This window comes from Chaetura pelagica, unplaced genomic scaffold, assembly GCF_000747805.2.
Source record: "Chaetura pelagica isolate M959 unplaced genomic scaffold, ChaPel_1.0 scaffold704, whole genome shotgun sequence".
Taxonomy (NCBI): Eukaryota; Metazoa; Chordata; class Aves; order Apodiformes; family Apodidae; genus Chaetura; species Chaetura pelagica.
Window position 1 is genome coordinate 98,729 of NW_009952994.1, and position 20,141 is coordinate 118,869.

At 40.7% G+C, this 20,141-nt stretch overlaps 1 protein-coding gene across 2 annotated transcripts; it reads right to left on the reverse strand.

Annotated features, from left to right (window-relative positions):
- Window positions 1-983: 983 nt before the first annotated feature.
- Window positions 984-17,885, reverse strand: MFSD11 (major facilitator superfamily domain containing 11). Of its 2 annotated transcripts, XM_009996557.1 has the most exons (14): window positions 17,790-17,885; window positions 16,244-16,299; window positions 15,118-15,225; window positions 13,800-13,879; window positions 13,605-13,701; window positions 11,448-11,506; window positions 9,122-9,263; window positions 8,857-8,865; window positions 7,958-7,998; window positions 6,774-6,839; window positions 4,747-4,872; window positions 3,469-3,643; window positions 2,363-2,498; window positions 984-1,151 (listed from the first exon to the last, which is right to left on the reverse strand). In XM_009996557.1, exons 1-14 carry the CDS (start codon window positions 17,883-17,885, stop codon window positions 984-986), a joined length of 1,359 nt encoding a protein of 452 aa, XP_009994859.1. The 2 variants fall into 2 exon arrangements, with proteins under 2 accessions (XP_009994859.1, XP_009994860.1); XM_009996558.1 differs by lacking the exons at window positions 11,448-11,506; window positions 13,605-13,701.
- Between the last annotated feature and the right edge of the window lie 2,256 nt (window positions 17,886-20,141).

Consider the following 20,141-nt stretch of genomic DNA (forward strand, 5'->3'; position numbering starts at 1 on the left):
CCTGTCAAAGCAACTGGGAAATTAACTGGGTGACAATCAGAGAACAGTTTGGGTTGGAAGGGACCTCAGAGATCATCTAGTTCCAACCCCCCTACATGGGCAGGGACAAAATGTCACTGAACTCAAAAGTAGGATGTGGCAGTCAGGGAGGGAAGTCATGTCTTATGGTCCTTTCACCCACATCTGCAGCCATTCCAACAGGCCAGCTCTGAGATGTTGAACCAAGAAACTCTTCCCAGTTAATTCCTCACTGTTCCCAGAATCACTTCCTTCAGGTAGCTAAGAGAAACTCCTTCAAATTCTTATAAAACCCTTCATGTCACACTACAGCCTGATTCACCTTCTCCAAATCAACCCCTGCATCTGATAAAATATAAGCCCCTGAAATAGATGAATCAGTTGGAAAACAAGGAACTGGGTGATACAGAATAAGAAGGGCAACATTTCCCACAGAAATACTTCCACGTATCTAATTGTTGAAGAAGTCAGGGACACAAATTGATTTCTCAGTGGTGCAGACACCCTGTGACATAATGTACCTTATAAAAATATCACTCACTCAATACAGGAAGGCAAGTGCCTGCAAAACTAGAATATAGGAAAAATAATTTAAGGGGGGAAAAAAGAAACTGCAATTCTGCAGTGCATGGTAGAGTGAAATTAGGCAGTTACACCCTGAAAGACATGGCTCAGAACAGACCTGTTCCACAGAAAGATCTCTGCCTTTCACTCCACTTCCAACACTGGATTTTTAGGCCATGCATGCCATGCTCAGCTGATTAAAACAAAACAAAAAAGCCTTTCAAATTTGGCACTTTTTTCCCCTCCCATGATTGACATTCAGTTAGACTGATGGTGATTGAAGAGGAGCTTCTTCCATCTTAAGCTCTGCAGCCACTTCAGCTTTTCACCTGCTTGCAATCCTGTTTCACAATCAAGGTGCTTGGGTTTTATCTCCTGTTGGATGGGATGTGGGATCCAGATCAAATGCTGCTGTAGTCTGAGCCACGGGCAGCAAGAGCTGCTGCTGCTTCCCACTCCACTGTGAAGAAGGTAATTGTTCCAAAGAAGCCCACAACCACCATGATCAGGAGCTGCCACTGCAGAAGGAAGTAGTTGCTGTAGAAATAGGCAACTGCAGCACAGATGGACTGAGGGAAAAAACAATGTCAAAGGATTATCAGTGGACATAACCAGGCTGGTATTATTACACCAGGATTATCAAACTGACACAGCTTCCTATCCAACTCTCAGTTGGATATGAAACACAATCTTCAAACTTCATTATACCTCAACATATGTCTCGATGTGATACACAACAGATTTAGTTTTTACTTGTTATTTAAATAGTGCTCACTTGGAGAAATTTCACACCCCACTCAAACGTGTTTGTGGCATCACAAGTGCAGTTCTCTGGTATTTATAAACAGTTTGTCTAGAAATGACACTGCCAAGGAGTTAAGGCAAAATCCAGAAAACTATATCCAATTTTAAAGCATCACAAAATATTCTATACCAAAATAGCTAAAGGCTTTGACAATGTGGCTTGACTTGCAATCTGTCTTTTCAATGGTCACATTTTCATTAGAGCTCATAGAAAAAGACTTTATATTCTGTGTCTCTCTCAAATTCTTACCTATCACTGGGAATGGAAATGAGATGGAAAAATGGAGCAGTGCAGAAGGAAAAAAGTGATTTTTAAAGCAAGCAGATGTCATGGTTTAAACCAGCCTGAGCTCTGCTCCCAGCAACTGCTGTGAACAGACATAGCCTGAGCTCTGCTCCCAGCAACTGCTGTGACCATGTATCAACAGTTCCAGTGCTCTGCACCACTGTTTTTCTACTCTGACTGACACAGACATTGACCTGGAAAGTTCAGGACCAAACAAGATGAATGTCTGTGAGTGATCTACCCAAAATACAGCAGTTGTATTCTTGTTGTATGGACTTATCCTAGCATTTCCAGGAGGCATGGAATTCTTCTTTTGTCTCTGTATACACCTGATAACTCCCAGTTACAACACTCACAAACTCTTCAGCTACTACTTGAACAATTCATTTTCTTTTAAAGTCACTTCTTTGAGCAAATAAATGCATTAAATGAAATGAGTACTAATCTTTATATTGAAGATGTTGGTATGAAACTCTGCTAGCCTTTTGCCTTGTAGTTTGATGATAAAAATCACACCCAGCTAAACAATCAAGCTACTCCTACCTATACTTTTTTCCTCTCCTGTGAAAGACAAAAACCCAGGCTGAGATCCTTGGCAGAAGCAACATTTTTTTCCTCATTAAATGTACTTCCAAGTATTTCCATAACATTCCAACAGTTGTACTTGGAAAAGGCTGTGCTATGTAATACCTGAACAAACTTAAAGATGGCAAAGGCAGGAGCACTGTCTTCTGAATACAGGAATCCTAAAATACTGAGGAGCTGGGTGTTAAAGCAGCTGTCTCCCAGGCCCAGCAGAAAGCTGCAGAAGATGGCCACCTCTTTGCTGAAAGAGAAAGTGAATCCAAATTTAAAAAAAACAAACAACACACATTCATTCCAACAGCTCTAAAACTATTTTTGGCAGACTTATTTGGAAGGTGAGAATGGAAGAAAGTTATGAAACTTTGAATTTCACTGGAAAAGAACTGGCAACACTTGGCTTGGCAAAAAGAATCATCAGATTTTAATTTCTTGAATGCTAAGGCTTCTGTTACCCACAGTCAATTCTACATTGAATGAGAACCTGCTAGAGGAACTAATTTTGGTGCCTGGAGCCATAAAACCCACAAGGCAGTGATGAAAAGCTGAGATACACATGGCAAGGTCATAAAAACTGCAGGAGTATTAAAGAAGTTCAAGCTGCAGAAGAAGACTCCAGTTAAATGAGGAACAGTCACCAGCACAGGCACAAATGCTCATCATTGCAAAGATTGACACCACTGTATCTTCACACACATTGGCAAAAACAGACCCCAAAAGAAAGTTGCAATGATGAAATAAGAAAACTCCCCATATTCTTTCCTCACACTTAGAATGCAGGGGTCAGGCACAAGGTGGCTCCAGTCAGACTCAAGGGATGGTGACAATGAGCATCCCAAGGCTTTGCACATCAGTGCAAGGCTGGTGCTCCCTGCTGGGGTAAAGCTGAGCCCAGAATTGGTTGAAAATAAATTCCTGCCACCTCATGCAACAGTTGCTGGTCTCACTGTTGTTACTAGATGTCAGAAAAGACAGCTTTCAATGTCAGAATGGCTATCAAATATCCTCATGCTTTTTATACTTATGCCATTTAAATTCCTCAATTGGGTGCACACTGATGAAATATCTACCTTTAATAAAAACAGAAAGCCTAAAAGCCTTTTCTGAGGAGTTAATCACCACACAGAAAAGCAGCTTCAAGTTTTCTTGTTACAGACACAAGCTCTTTATGTACATCTTGAGTTACACCAGGCAAAGGGGAAAAGTTTCCTCACCTTGGGATCATATAAGCAACATCATCTGTTCCTTCCATGGGAGCAATGGGGGCATCACTTGGCATGTTGAAAAAGATTAAATAAAAGGCAATGAAGTGGACAATGATGCCCAGCATCACTACAGGGTTCCTGCCAAAGTGGTTATTCTTGCTCAGCAACCCAAAGAGCCCTCCACCTGCACGGTGGAAGAGATTGGATCATTCAATCAGAGCTGCAGATGTAAAGCACAGAACCAAACTTCACACACTATATCATAAACATATGTTATATATGATACATACAACAGAAAAATGACATCAATACAATGCAATGCTATAGGTAATATATGGCATATATTCATGATATTATTAAAAATGATGAAAACTTGAGATTATAAACTTCCCCAAGGAGTCTGCCAGATCTGTCAGCCCCATCTGCCAAATGACACAACTTTTGGGTTGCTGGAGATGTTCAGGGAATACAGGCAGGAGGGTCACCAGCTGAGTACTGGTGAGGACACTTCACCTTCTGGAAAGGATTGTCCCAGCAACCACTGTTCCCTCCAACATTCCAACTCACCAAGGGCAAATGGATGGTCTTGAGCTTGCAATTTAATCTAAACATGCAATTTAACCTATGGATTCAAGTTGCTAATAAACAAAGCAAGCATTGGTTTGTTTTTTTGATTTTGTTTTAAACACTGCAGTGCTTGAGGTTAAGCAAAAAAGAATTCAATAAAATTGCTTCATGAACATTATAATTGTATTCAAATATCAGACCTTATTTCACATAAGCTAATATTTTTTTATGGAAGAAATCTTCAGTGTGATATTTTTAAAATAGATTTTAAATAGTTACAACAACCTTTAAGAAATAAGAAAACTGTAAACAGGATACTATTTTAAAGTAGAATCTCAGAATGCTGAAAATTCCCTAATTGTAGCTGAGTGTTTCTCTCATTCTAAGTCTTATGTCTTTCTTTGCATTAACTCCAGAAGAAAATCTTAGGATTCAGAGTCCTCAGTATTTCACATCCTGCTCCACATTCCCTTTACATGGTGTGATATAATTAATAACATAATAATAAATAATAAAATAACACTGTGCAGTAAGGAAACACGTTGACAATTTTCTTCCTAATACTTCATTTTTTGTTTCCATAAAACATTGCTTCCATTGCAGGAAATTTGAAAGACACTATATTCAGTTAAATTTAAAAAAAACAAACAAAAAACAAGCAATACAACATTTTGAGTAACTGCATCATCATAATCCTTTTATTGTCTACAATAGACTCACCTAAAATTTCTCCAACACCTATAAAAATACCAGAGAGACCAATAAGGCTTTTCTCTTCACTTCCAAACCTATTGACAGCACCAATACATGTTCCATACACTCCAGAGAAGAATGTTAATTCCAAACCTTTGAAAATAAACAAACAAAACTGGTGGATGAACTATTATCACAGAAGCACAGAATTACTGAGGCTGGAAAAGACCTCTGAGATCAAGCCCAGCCTATGACCTAACACCACATCAGCCAGACCATGGCACTAAGTGCCACCTCCAGCCTTTCCTTGAACACCTCCAGGGATGGTGCCTCCACCACTTCCCTGGGAAATCCATTCCAGTGTCTGATCACCCTTTCCATGAGGAAGTGCCTCCTAATACCCAACCTAAACCTCCCCTTGAGCAGCTTGAGGCCAAGCCCTCTTGTCCTGTTGCTGGCTGCCTGGAAAAAGAGCCAAGCCCCACCTGAGCACAACCTCCCTTCAGGTGGTTGTAGAGAGTGAGAAGGTCCCCCCTGAGTCTCCTCTTCCCCAGGCTAAACAACCCCAGCTCCCTCAGCCTATCCCTATAAGACTTTCTCTCCAGTCCCTTCACCAGCCTTGTTGCTCTGAAAGTTATTACAAAATTCTTTATGTCTAAATGCTGCTTTTCCCTTTCAAATACCTGTATTTAAGTGATCTACATGCAACAGAAGCAATTAGGGAATTATAAACTGTGTCATTAGTACATTTTCCCATGCCAGTTGACAAGAACTATAGTAGAAATAAGTGTCACTAATTAGTGTTACATAAACTTGGGTTCAGTGCTGCTTCTCTTGAGACAATCTTTACATACAGGTTTTAGATTTCTGCCTTTCAGGAGCTTTAGGATTTCACACACAAGGTGTGGGGGTTTTTTCCCCCCCTCCAAGTTATGGCATTCCTAGAAATGGCTGCACCCCCAAATACCAAAACAATTCCTAAGATGGCCTGCTGCTTTTTTGCACAGAATGAACTAAAACAGAGTAAACAAATGTTATCTGTTTAAAACTCTATTGTCATTACAGCTGAAACCAACCAGCACAACTATAAGCAATCAGCAGTGTCAAAATACCAGTTCCAAACAAAGAAAACCAGTTCAAAACCAGAAATGTTTCTAATTCATCTCCCTTTGCCTTTTACTATTGCAAAAATATGATAGACATCCTGGTCTCCATGTAGCAGGTTACTCAGCATGGCCTGTGAACTGCAAAGCCTCAAAAAGAGGGAACTTGGAACAGTCTTAATCATCCAACCATCAATTTTGGAAAGAAAAGCTTCTGTTTGCCTTCCATGATTTTGTATTTTCCTACAGAAAGTGGCAATATTGGCCAAGAGCCACCAGATGGCAGTAGCTATTTTCTCCAAGCTGGACTCATTCACTTCAGATCCATCAGACAAAACCAGACCAGCTCCCTTCCCTTCTTATCTTGCTTCACATTCCCACTGCACTAAATATCCAAGAGGAATTCAGGTTAGTTAATTTGGGTTCATACAACACTGGAGATGCTGTGAAGTAGCTTGTAACTCAAATTAGTGGCTGGTGCAACCTAAATTCACAGCTACTACTGCTGTTTCTCTACCAGAAGCTGCCTGCAAACTTCAGATGTTATGACACTGTTTCCAGTTTGTTTACATCCAATTCTTTCTTTTCACAGCAACAACTTTTCACAGACTGAAGTTGTAAAAATGCATCTATTCTTCCTAAAAATTTTAAACAATGCCAATATAAACTCTACTGATATAGTGTCATGCCCAATCACATCAAAACTATTTTGCCTAAGCCCCAGCTTTGGTGACCCAAGCATTACCATACCTGTCAGCACTCACAGATCCAGGTGCACCCCCTGTACACACTTCCCAGGACACAGAAATGAATTAGTTACTCACTTAGGAGAAAGTTAATTGAAATATTCAAGTAATGTTAGCAGAGAAGAAATTGCAATCCTGCTCTGGGGTTAAAATTCCAAACCAAGCCCTGACAGTGCCCCATGACTACACTCTGCTTTGTTCATACCTGTGTAGGCTGTTGTCACACTGAGCAGCAGAATCTCTTTGGTGAAGCTCAGCTTTATAGATTTCTCTGTAAAGACATAAGGGAAATCAATACAACTGATACCACTATTAAGACAACCTACACTTTCTTTTGCTCTCTGCAAAAAATAAGTTAAAATCATGCAAACTATTACTTTATTACAGCAAACAAGAGTGCTGAACAAACCAAGCCTGACTTGCCCTTGGAAAGAAACACTGAAATCTTTTTATTGTAAGAAATGCAAGGGGGGAAATATTCAAGAAGGGATACACAATTTCCAGATAGCAGACAACTTTCTGTTCATGGTATCTTTGTATTCTCAGTTCATGGTGACTGTTTCCTTAAAGGGTAAGTAAATTCTCAGTGAAGCTCCTCACATTCTCAAAACAAACTCACAGTCACCAGCAGACCACATCCAGCTGCAGTGGAAACTGCAGGTGCTGTGGTTTAAAATTGTTGCTTTGAACTGTTATCAATTGGGGATAAAACAACATGTAGCTTCTTTCTCTTGCTATGTCAGTGAATTATTTTTTCCCAAAGCTCTCACGTGCTATCTTTCCCAGGAGATGACCTGCTCTTTTTGAGCTCCTCCACATCAAGAAGCTACTGGAGAGTAGCTTGGAACTGAAACTACATCCAGTATCCCTGCAAATTTCTCCTGGACTGTACCAGTATGGAATTGAAGTCTAGTTCACTTTCCTTGCTTGCAGCCCAGCTTTGCCAGCATGGCAGTGCCACCTGAAAGGAGCACTTCTGAAGTGCAGACAGCAGCTCACACCCCTTACACACAATGTGACCACACGTGAGTTCAGGGGTTCCCAGGCTTTTCCAGCTGCAAGTCCCATCTTGGCTAGCCTTAAAATCACAAATGCTGGCATGGACAACTCAGTCCCTAACAGGCCCAAAGCTCATCAATCCTATGTCCCCATGTGAACTGTAGGATCTGAAAACCACTGCCACCTGACAGCCACTTTTCCATGCAGACCACCCCTGAAGGTCTGTATTCCAAGTGGAATAACTGAAGTGCATTCTTCAAACCTTACTTCTTCACCCATTTTTCTTCTGAGCAATTTGTACAGGCCCCCATTACCAGCAGAACCAGGGGGAGCTGGAAAAGCCAGGTCAGTATTTTTTTTGAAGCAACTCTTAGGTGGAACAGTACTCACTAAACGCAGCCACTGCTCTTGTCATTTTGCCTTGTGCAGACCTGGATAAACAAATAACTCAGTCAAAATGGAAAAAGAATAACCACATTGTAGCACTATGCTGGAAGGCAGCCTAACTTTTTTCAAAGGTTCTGTACATTTTCTAGCTCAGCTTTATATATTGGAATATACTAATATATTATTCAAAGTTTCTGAGAATTTAAGCTACTAACTACATTTTTTTTTCTGGGCTTGTGGCTGTTGTTCAAAAATTAACTTGCATTACAAAATCTTTCTTCCTTCTCAGCATTTTTAGCTTTGAACATTTTTTTTCACTGGCAATTTTATTAATGGTTTTCTAACATTTTCATTGCTCTTTAAATAAAGCAAAAAAATATTCAAACTGATGCCTCAAGCAAAACTGAAGTGAATCTCTGTCCTTATAAACTTGTAATGTATTTATCAGGCTGACAGATATTTAGAGAAGACAGGAAAAACATGTTTCAGCATGTAAAAGATAACCTATAATAGTGTTTGGGTATTAGAAAAAAGTTCTTTACTATAAGGGGGGTGGATCACTGGAACAGGTTGCCTAGAGGAGGGTGGAGGCCCCATCCCTGGAGACATTCAAGGTCAGGCTAGATGGGGCTCTGGGCAATCTGGTCTAGTTGGAGATGTCCCTGCTTATTGTAGGGGGGTTGGACTAGATGACCTTTAGAGGTCCCTTCCAACCCAAGACATTCTATAGAAAAGGAAATAATTTCTGCTTATTCCAGGCTTTAAACTGGGCTGATGGGGGCAGGACAGACAAGAGCTAAGAGGTATTTTTCAAAGGCACATGCCTATTGATGGAAAAACGTAATGTGAAGTCATGGGCTCCACTCTTGAAAATATGTCACATAAAGAACATTAACTCTCACTTGTTCATACTTTTCAAAGGCACGTGCTTATTGATGGAAAAACGTAACGTGAAGTCATGGGCTCCACTCTTGAAAATACGTCACATAAAGAACATTAACTCTCACTTGTTCAAGTAGCCACTTATCTAATAGATCTGCACATTCTACAGGTTGTTCTTAACATGGATGTTTTCAGTGTAGAGGGAAAAGTGAACACACCCTGTTCCACTGAGGAGCAGGAGCACAAATGAGTCCATCTGACAACGTTATTGCCACAAGCACTTACGAGCTGTCCCCCAGGATTTCATTAACAGAATCCTCCTCCCCTGGAGCCTTTGTGTCCTCTTGTTTCCTAATCAGAAAGAACAGAACTGTGCCCACAAGACTGATAACAGTCAGAGCAATGAAGACAGTTCTGCGATCGCTCTCTGTGGAAAAACAAAGCAGAGTCATAACTAGACGTGCAGAAGCATTTCCACCCAATTCAACTCCCTTCAAAGAGCTAAGACAGGTGGTACTACACAACTGCTGAAAGTGCATACTGATTTCCTAACTTACCTTCCACATGAAGCACAAGGCACCCAGCTGCTGGCAAATTCCTGTCTCAGTTTTATGATGCCAATAAAATGTGGGCATATTTAAAGTGTCACCTGCATTTTCTGCCATGCAAAGGCTATGACCAAGGAGAGGCCAATTAACAAAGGAAGTGCATAAATGATTAGCAGAAGAAAGTACAGAGTGGACATAGCAAAGCACCCCAAAATCCCTTCAGATTTCTAAAAGCTCTTCACCAGCCTCAGAAATATGAGCTCTGCAATGTCATGAACTGGCGGGCTTAGAAACCAGGGAAACCAAACAGACACAGCACAGAGGGAGGTAATGGTGCCCTCTGCACCAGCTCTGCTGCACTGCCCAACTTGTTTGGCATGGGAAAGCCTGTAACAGAGAAGTCATTCCCATTTACAAATATTAAGGAAAAAACAGCTAGTAGTTGTGACAGAGCCACATTTGGATTTACTTCCCCTTTAGCTTCCATGTAAATATCCAATTGTGTCACAAACTACAAATCAGGTGTATGATTACAGATTTAAGAGAGATTATGTGCTCCACCTTCAAATATCTGTAAGATTTCCATCTAGTTAGCAAACAGAATGAGGAATTGATCTTTAAACACTATCAGGTCTTCTGATACCAACATTTCTTAATCACAAGCAGTCTCAAGACATTTAAAGACTCTGAGAATGTAACCCCAGAACTTCCTCGTAGCTCATTACTCTGTTCTGTGGTTACAAAGAGCAATGAAATTCAGGATGCACCAAATTTCAGGTCTAAAATTGCTCCTGGAAGTGTTGGAGACTTTAAACCCTTGTGTTAAAGATGAGGGAATGTGGGAGCAGACCTTTAAAATCTAACCTGTGCTGTGCTACCAAGCCTGTGTCTGTGGGGAACCTGAAAAGACAGATCTAACAAAGACATGAAGTGGACCACTCAGACTCAACAGGACAGTATTTCTGAAGCAGATAAATAACATTTAAATGTCAACATCTTATTCCTGATTTACTACAGCAGAAGTATCCTCATCTTTTAAATGTTAAAAGGATTGACTGTTCTGGTAGGTATTTTATTTCAACAATACAATACAGAAAACTCTCACAGTCATTACAGAACAGGACAATCGACCTTATTTGTTCATAAAAGGTTGGTTTTCCAGCAATACTTAGGTTTTATCATTAAATACTTACATGTTCTTCTATTGTCACTACTGCCATTTCTTAGCTGATACCCCCTCTTGCCTCATTTACTTGGGCAGAAATCTCTGCTTCAAAACCAGTGAGTCTCATCCACTATCCAGCTTCTTAAGAATACTAAACTTACTGTTCTCTCTGCTGCTCTTTACAAGACTATGTCCAACAAAAAAAAAATCCACCCTGTAGTATTAATTGCAATCTCATTAGGCAGTTAGTCTTCATAAAAGACCCCCAGGAAGGAAGACTGAGCTCTTTACACACCTTTCCAGCAGTGCTGCCAGCTCCAGCAGCAGCCCACTCTCAGTTCACAACCTCTACCTTGCTCCTGCTTTCTCCCAGCACAACACTTAGCACAGGCCTGAGGAAAACTGGGATGGTTTTCCTTTATTTCATAGGTTAATTAGTCTCCAATCTGATTTAGAAGGACTCTCTACAGCAGGGACTTACTTTGCAACAGGACAGTCTGTATATTAAACATACAGCCATTCCAAAACACCTTTCCCCCACAATATGTGTATTTTAGCATAATTCTATCTGCACAGGAGAAAACCCAGAGCAGCTATTGTGGGAAACCTTATTCCAAACCAGCAGTCTGAAGAATCCCATAGACAATATCCTAAAAGAAGGTACTCAGAATGCATTGCATGCAGGAAAACAACATACATAATAAATACAAGTGAGTACCATGGAAAACTGAATCAAGAACATACTCCAGAAATAGATTCTATCTAACAATACACTGGAAAAAAAAATTGTCTGCTATTGTATCATTTTTTTTGCCATTTTTCAGTTCATTATTTCCCCTGTTTATTCATGCTACTCCATTCTAAAGGATGGCCTCTCACAGAAACAACAAATACCCACCTGATATGTGAGTTTTTCCTTGCCAAGCAAAATATATGTAGAGGTTTCCAAAAAACAAGCTGTAAAAAGAAGAAAGACAGTAAAGATGAACAGCACTTTTTGTGGCAAGATTAAGGTTGTAGCATGATGGTAATACTGCCAAAACCAGTACTGTGCAATCATGAAGGAAATAAAGACACCAGTAACTCTCCATACAAACTGCTTACTCTGTAGAGAGCTTCACACACAGCAGAGGGTTCTTCCCCTAACACTGTCTGGTTATTTTTAGCCACCAAAACACAAGGTGGTGGCAAAAATGAGGAAACTTGCACCTACTTTGCCTCTCTGATGTTAGAAAGGGTCTAAGTTAGAAAGCTGACATATTTATGGAGATGTTTTTGTAATACTCCCATAGAAGAGCCACAGTGTTTTATTTGTTGCCCCAACAATGCTAAATTGATTGTTAACAGCTGAAGGGAAATGGTGTTCCTAGCTACAGTGTCCTGAAATACAGGAATTCTGAATGAATCATGATTCAAAGCAGCTTTAGAGTCAAGTTTCCTCCCACAAAGCCCTGCATTTTACTCACTGTAAAACACAGGATTAGCTCAGCTTGCGACCATTGCTACTCTGATAACACACTGATATGTTAATTCTGGAACCTGAAACTTAAGGAACACAAGAAGTGTGCCAGTGGTTCAGACTCATGTTCTACTAAGGCTGGGTTAGCAATGACATCTACAGCACTTAAGTATCTTCTGCAACTCATTCCCCCCCCGTTATCTCTCAAGAGCCAGAACTGCTGTATTAGGGGAGGGAAAAGGTATCTCTCCTCAGGAACTATTTGGGGACCTGTTTGAATTTGATCCCTTTTTCATCTTGCTGACACCATCCAGCTCCACACCCCCCTGTGGCAGCAACTTCCAGAAGTTCTACCACCACTGTGCAAAGAAGCACTTGACCCCTTCTAGTTTCACCAGATGACCTGAGCTTCAGCACAGCAGCATTTTGGGGAGCAACACCTCTACACTCAGCTCATCTGCTGCCTTCACATTTTAGTCTGCATAATCCTTTTCAGACACTTCTCCACCAAAAAGTCCTACCCTTTTTTGTCTCTCTTTGAGTCAGCAGTTGTCTTCTTGGGTATCTCTGGTTTTCCCTATAACTACATGACATTCTCTCAACAGGCAGCAACTGCACCTGCATAGAACACTCAATGGCAGCAACACAGCATCCCCCACCTTGCTCTCACTACCTTTCTTGAGGCCAAGTCTTTTGTTGACTGTTTTTGATAGATGCAGCACTCAAAGCTTAGTATCAGAGATCTATCAAGAAGGTCTCTCTTCTGACTGCAAGGTCCAACTGTAATATCTTCACTTCAACTTGGCAGCAAGGTCCAGCTGCTCCCTCAGGGAAGGACTAGGAGTCAAGGGGGATAACACATCCAGCAGAGAAGGTGCCTTGTTAGCTACAAGCCCAGCCCCACAGTACCTGAGCAGATTCAAAGACTGTAGACAAGGTCAGCCAAGGGTCCAGACCACCACACAACTTTGTATTAATGGGGCAGATCTGAGGTAAAACTGGGAAGTCAGTCCACAGGCCAGAGCCAGGTCTGGTAACTGCCACACAGTGCCAAGGCAGAAGAAAGCCAAGTCAGTCACTAGGCTCTGGACCACCAGGATCCATAGCTGGGCACAGGCACAGCTATAACTGAGCTGGAAGCTCCTCCCATGCAGCTCCAGAAGATCCCAAGCCTCAGGGCTGAGTTTAAATGGGGCTCTGGGGCCCGTGGGCAGATGGGAAGGGTGGGGTGGAGGTGCCAGGTGAGATTGATTAGGGCTTGTTAGTGCACTGAGGATCCTGACACAAGCCCTCAACAACCAGCCTAGCACAGCCCTCAACAATCAACAAGGTTTGTTACTTATGTCAAATGCTCCCCTCACAGAAATTTATCTTCTTAGCATGTCCAGAGCAGAGGCTTAAACAGGTCACTTTCAGTCATTGTTCTATAATGCGCAATAGCAACAGAAATCTTGCTTCCACCCTTCCTTCCCACCTCCCCCACTGCAAGGCACCAGTGGAGTATTTTTGATGCAGTCTCCCACTTATGTATTTTGATACATAAAAAGTAGGACGTGTACACAACAACAACCAAAAAATGTTAAAAATGAAGCTTACCTGAACTGTAAGAGTGCCCAAAATACTCCACTGTTCCTTCCAATGGTGTTTTCATCAGAATTTACAGTCAAACAATTTCCCTGTGCAGTCCAGAGTACTGAAATATACAGGATATATTGCTCAGGAAATTAGAATATTTGAGAGGTATATTCAAATGAACCAAGGAAGAGTAAATATGGAATGAACAATGCTTACCTGCAGCTGCAATGCCAATAAAAACAGAAGCAGTGTAGAAAGTCCACGTAGCAGGTTGGATAAAAACTGCAATATATAGGCTAGAATAGAACAGATCAGTTTATTGAATGTAAACTTTAAGTGGACAATGCTCTTTAGCCATCAGATATCTCACTTAATTCAGCTACTCTCTCTTAAGTGACACTGAAAAGTAATCTATCCTGTCCTCTTTAATTGCTTTCAGCCTTCTGAAACACCATGCAACAGAAGAATTTACTTAGAGATATGTGAGAAAAGCTAATCTTTGCACTCCATTAAGCATGTAGAATTATTTTTATACATATATATATATATATATACATACATACTGTGTCATTAATCTGAGACCAAAACCTGAACTCCACAGTTAGCAAAGACTGGAAATGCTGTGGAAGAAATACTCTCGTTTCCAAAAGGCTGAATTACTCTGCAGTTACACTGACAGAGACAGTTCCTCTGCAAAATGTGTCCTGAGGCCAGTACAATCTCATGTATGGTGTGAAAAAAATGAAATCAAGATTTCAAAAAAAGCAGAAAAATCCTCAACATTGATACTCACCTATAAAATATGCCACTAACAACCATGGAGAGTTGAGGTCCTACTATTGCAACCACTGAAGGTGAGACAAGATTTGATGCAGAGAACACTCCATAAATAATGGACATGCTGCACAAGTAAATAACAAAGATGATTAAGTACTGAAAATATAGGGTATAAGGGGAACTGAATTAAGAATGTTCAGTGAATTACAAATTACCAAGTTAAATACAGACATAACTTAAGTAACTGTGTAACTTCCATGGTCAAACGTTTCCTCTCTTTCTTCCCTTACCCCCAGCCACTGCACATGGGAACCCAGGAGGATGCAGTGTTCTGTGGATTGCTGAACACTCCTAAACTGTTGCAGGCTTGTCATTTACAACACTTATTTGTCTAAATGTGCCTCAACAATAGTTACTGTATTTTGTGCCCAGTACTTCTAAAGAATATTTCAGAGCCTCATTGATCTACCAGTGAGGTTTTCATCTCCTGCCAGATCCATTGCAGAAATGTTATAATTTCATACATACTGTCATTAATCTGAGACCAAAACCTGAACTCCACAGTTAGCAAAGACTGGAAATGCTGTGGAAGAAATACTCTCGTTTCCAAAAGGCTGAATTACTCTGCAGTTACACTGACAGAGACAGTTCCTCTGCAAAATGTGTCCTGAGGCCAGTACAATCTCATGTATGGTGTGAAAAAAATGAAATCAAGATTTCAAAAAAAGCAGAAAAAAACCTCAACATTGATACTCACCTATAAAATATGCCACTAACAACCATAGAGAGTTGAGGTCCTACTATTGCAACCACTGAAGGTGAGACAAGATTTGATGCAGAGAACACTCCATAAATAATGGACATGCTGCACAAGTAAATAACAAAGATGATTAAGTACTGAAAATATAGGGTATAAGGGGAACTGAATTAAGAATGTTCAGTGAATTACAAATTACCAAGTTAAATACAGACATAACTTAAGTAACTGTGTAACTTCCATGGTCAAACGTTTCCTCTCTTTCTTCCCTTACCCCCAGCCACTGCACATGGGAACCCAGGAGGATGCAGTGTTCTGTGGATTGCTGAACACTCCTAAACTGTTGCAGGCTTGTCATTTACAACACTTATTTGTCTAAATGTGCCTCAACAATAGTTACTGTATTTTGTGCCCAGTACTTCTAAAGAATATTTCAGAGCCTCATTGATCTACCAGTGAGGTTTTCATCTCCTGCCAGATCCATTGCAGAAATGTTATAATTTATTTGGTGCCAGTTGTATTTATAGTTTCAATGAAGACAGTAAACCCTTCAAAGCAGCAACCAGGTTTTGCTATACAACAGGTTCATCTGGTGTACAAAAGGTCCCTGATCGTGCTTGGTTGAGTTTGGTTCTGCCAGTGCAATAAACAGACTGGCTTTTTATGGCTGTGCTTCTCATCTCTCCAGCTGCTCCTTTCCCATTAATCTTGCAGCACTTCCTGGAGGTTGATCCACAGCACCTATCCTACACAAACACACCCAGGTGGACAAGAGCAAACAACCTTACTTAGCAGTTGTATTTCTTTTAAAACATCCACATTCTCTGTCTCCTAAGATGAAATACTGAGCATGTGAGGACCACATTGTGGGTTGTTTTTTTTCTTCCCTACAAAGAAAACATGCAAAATAGGTATGTTGTTTAACTAGAAATAACCCAGAGCAGAACTAGAGTCAATGTGGGAAGCCAAGTTTTAAACTGCATTCAGTATGCTACTAAATTGTGAAGTCAGCACAACCTATTGAGGGTGTATCTCTACCAAATGGAATTCCAACTTGCTTCACCCTGCAAGGAGCAAAGTCATAAGAAATTCTGGCTGAAGTCATAAGAAATTCTGTGTCAATTACCTTGTGTAGCCACTGCCATGAAAATCCGTGCTGTTTAGGTTTGTGATAACAGTTTGCTGTGAGGAGAAAAGCACACACTGTAAAATGTTGGGATGTATCTTGTCGTTCAACACCACTTGCAACAGTTTGAAGTCAGCCTCAAGTGTCAGAATTAATCATTCATAGACTCCACAGTGGGCTTAAAATTTTTTCAAGTGTTCATTACAGCACACAACACCTCCACAATGAAGGAGAAGGAGATTTGCCAGAGAAATATCTATGTTTGAAGCAGTAACTAGTACTTTAGGATTATAACACAGTTCCATCTGAGACCTTAAAATATTCCACAGAATTTTCCTTTCACCGAACACCCCTCTTAGGTAGATGTACAGGACTATCTTCACTTCAAAAGTGGGAAAAAGAAAAAAAAGGAGAAGTTTCAAAATACTCTTAAGTTGACCTATGAGCTTTTGGTAAGAGTTTCCATTCTTTTTGGCCTCCTGTAACTTCCTTTTTCCCCCCTGAATCAGCTTTAGTGGTCATGAGACTAATTAATCAGTTGGATTGGAAGGCAGATCTGACTGAAAGTCACTAAAAATGACTTAAATGACAATAAATTACATGGTTGTGTGATCACCAAGTCAAATTCAGCAACATGCTGTGAATTCAGTGCAGAACTTGTAAGATCTGGGTCACACTCACACAGTATCACACTGCACTACAACTTCTACAAACATGATTTATTCTGAGCAGTTATTTCCGCACTGCAGTGAAGGACACTTATGTGTCTGAACCCAGAAAGGATTCTCCTTGCATGCAAGCAAAGAGAAGCTGCAAGACCTGTAGGCTCAAGAGGTATGTTGAAATCTAACTGTTCTTCAGGCATGTAACTGCTATGGGAAGCAATGTCAACAGCTCCATAGGTCAGAGGATTTGTCAGCAGTGGGATTCTAAACATTGAATTTGTAAGAGTCCAATCTGCTTTTAATAGCAAATTTGGGTTATCTAATGCAAAGAGATCCATGAAACTAAAGCAGTTAATTACTTATGCAGATGGAAGGTGACTAGGCAGTTGTAGCAATTGTGGAAGTCTGGCTGCTTGTCAGATGTTCTCATACTCCCCCATAATGTGTTCCTTAGAACAGTAAAATATGTTAGATCAGAAAAACCCTCTAGGAAAAACAAGGGGCACAGTTAATAATAACAACTTGGGCAAATATTTTGAAAGGGACTATACAGAATAATCAAAAACACAAGAGAACCAATTGATAAATATTGTGAGTGTTGAAATGATACTATTTTAAAGCTCAAAGGTGGTAAATATCATGAATGTTCTTCTTTCTAAGCAAGCAGGCCCAGCTACATCTGTAGCTGTGCTATCTTAAAGGAATAAACTGCTTAATTACCCAGTTAACCAACTAATCTAGTTAACACTAACCCAAAATAAAGGAGAGACAATGTGCAGGTGTCTTGCACATTAAAAAATCCCAAGTAAAGCACGTAAGAAACCCAGGAAAGGATAGATAACCAGTAGGGAAACATGGGATGTTTTGAAATCCACACCTACCGCAATATTTCCACATGTTTGGAAAGCAGTGAAAATAAACATAAATGAGACTCCCAAAAGAAGGATGTTGAAAAGTTTTTTTGTTTCAGGAGACATCTTGTGGTTTTTTCTTGACCAAGTCCTCAGCTTCAGTCTGGAAAAAAACCTCAGTTTTCTCTTCAGACTTTCCTCTTAACCTCTGTTGGAAACAGTGAAACAAGAAGAAGAGAAAAAGAAAAGAATGCTTCAAAAATTACAATTACTGAAGGTCAATGATGAGCTGCTGGGACATAAGCACCAACTCATCAAGAAATCTGTCTTAAATAATGAACAGCACAATCAGTAGCTCGAAAAAAAAACCCCAAAGCTAAAGGTCTTGGTCCAAAAAGGTGAAGATCAAGATTCTCTACCTTCTCCCATGAAGCCCACAGGGCAGAGGGTGTTACCTCTTCACGACATTTTTTCCCCAAACGAAGCAGTTTCCCCGAGTATCAGTCCAGTTCATCAGCTCAGTTTCTTGCCATTGTTCTAAATCAGAATCCTGCTCTTCAATCACCTGACGAAGGGAAGATGAGAGGTGGGTACACACGAGTTCTTTCCAGGCGTGTTGGACAGGAAATAAGGGACATTTCACAACCCAGATCAGCTGATTCGGCCCCAAAAGCCCTTGTGCACCATGGGAAATGTAGTTTTCCACTTGAAATGGCCCAAACCTGAAAATAAAAGGATTTGTACTTTTTATTTTTTAGGAATGAGAAGCTCTATCTACCAAGTACCACGAAGCAAAATCAAAAGGTCTCACAAAGTCAACCAGGGAAATCAATTAGCTGGATTCCAACACAAAGTCATTCCAAAGGGAAAATTATTCCCACCTGGGAGAAAGTCACTCAGAGCCTCAGGAAAGAGTCTTCAGAATCTTCCTTAGTCTCAAGGAACAACATCCATTTCAGCAAATACATACTCCTAATATTTTCCTTCACAGTATTTCTAAATAATAAGAAGAATGATCTCTATGTTTTGATGATCTCTGTTAAAGCACTGGCAACACTGAAAAATGTTCACACTTGTATGGACTGGGTGGCTGGTTTTTACTGTCACTTTCTTCTGTCTGTTCTGTTGGGCTCCAAATCAGGATTGGACCATTCTGCTCCATCAGCTTCACTTCACTGCTGGCCAGAAAGGAAGGAAATCCAGAGCTGAGTGAAATAAATGACAAATCAGCAAATTTCACCTCCTCTATTTACAGTCAAGGACTTAAAATCTGCATCCCAGCAATTTTTACATGTGGAATATTATTTAACTCCTAGTTTGTACTTTCTAAAAAAATGCAAGGTTTTTCCAGCAGTGTTTATTCCTTACTTGTGGAAGAAAATAATACGATTATTCAGAGGCTGCTTTAAATATCAATGTGCTGTTTTAACACAAGCAAAGCTCTCTTCTTTCTTTCCTATGGTAATAATTTATAGTAACAGATTTTAAGACCCTCTTGCCACCTTGTCCCACCCAGGCCTTCTTTCCTTCCCACAAGCATTTATCTGGCTGCACAGCAAACTGGACCAATTCTTGGATTGAATTTAAGTGGCTGTGAAACTACTGAATGAAGGGACAGAGAAAACTGTCATTTTAGGGAAACCATTGTAAAGATGAACTTCTAACTTGTCCTTAGATAGAGGGTTACAGCAAATGAACTGGAAAATGTATAACACAAAGTCTGAGGACAACAAAAATACACGACAGAGCAACACAAAAGGTCAAAAGCAGTACTCGTTTTATTTGATTTCTTAAGACTTTTGCAGCACGAACCAAACTTGTTGCTTCTAGGTTGGTTTTGATGACATTGCTTATTTTTATACTCCCTCAGGGCTAAAACCAGTAAACAGAACTGCAGTGAGAATAAGGACTGAATTTTTCTCCTTGCAATGGAATGAATAGTAAGAACTGCCTCTTTGTTTCTACTCCTTAACATATTAGGAAACAGATGGGTTAAAACGTTTATTAGCATAAGAAGGAGATGTTATGTAGTTGATAGTTGGAGCTCGGGCATTTCAGTCAGTGCCTGAAGGGACAAAGCAACAGCTTTTGGGGTGAGGGAGCAGCTTTCAGCACATTCCCCACACCAAACTCTGCTCACCCTCCCCCGCGGGCCGCGCTGCCCCGCACCCCTGGCTCCCCTTTCACCGCAAGAACACGAACCAGCCCAGAGGGCGGTGTGTGAAGGAGGATTCGGACTCGGGAGGCTTCGCCGAGCAGCTCCAGGAGCTGAAGGGCAGGCCGGGCCCCTCACAGCGGCGACCTGGGACCGTCCCCAGCTGCAGACAGGGCAGGGAGGGCACAGACCAGCTATCCCGGGTGAGTCACCCTCACAGAGAACAC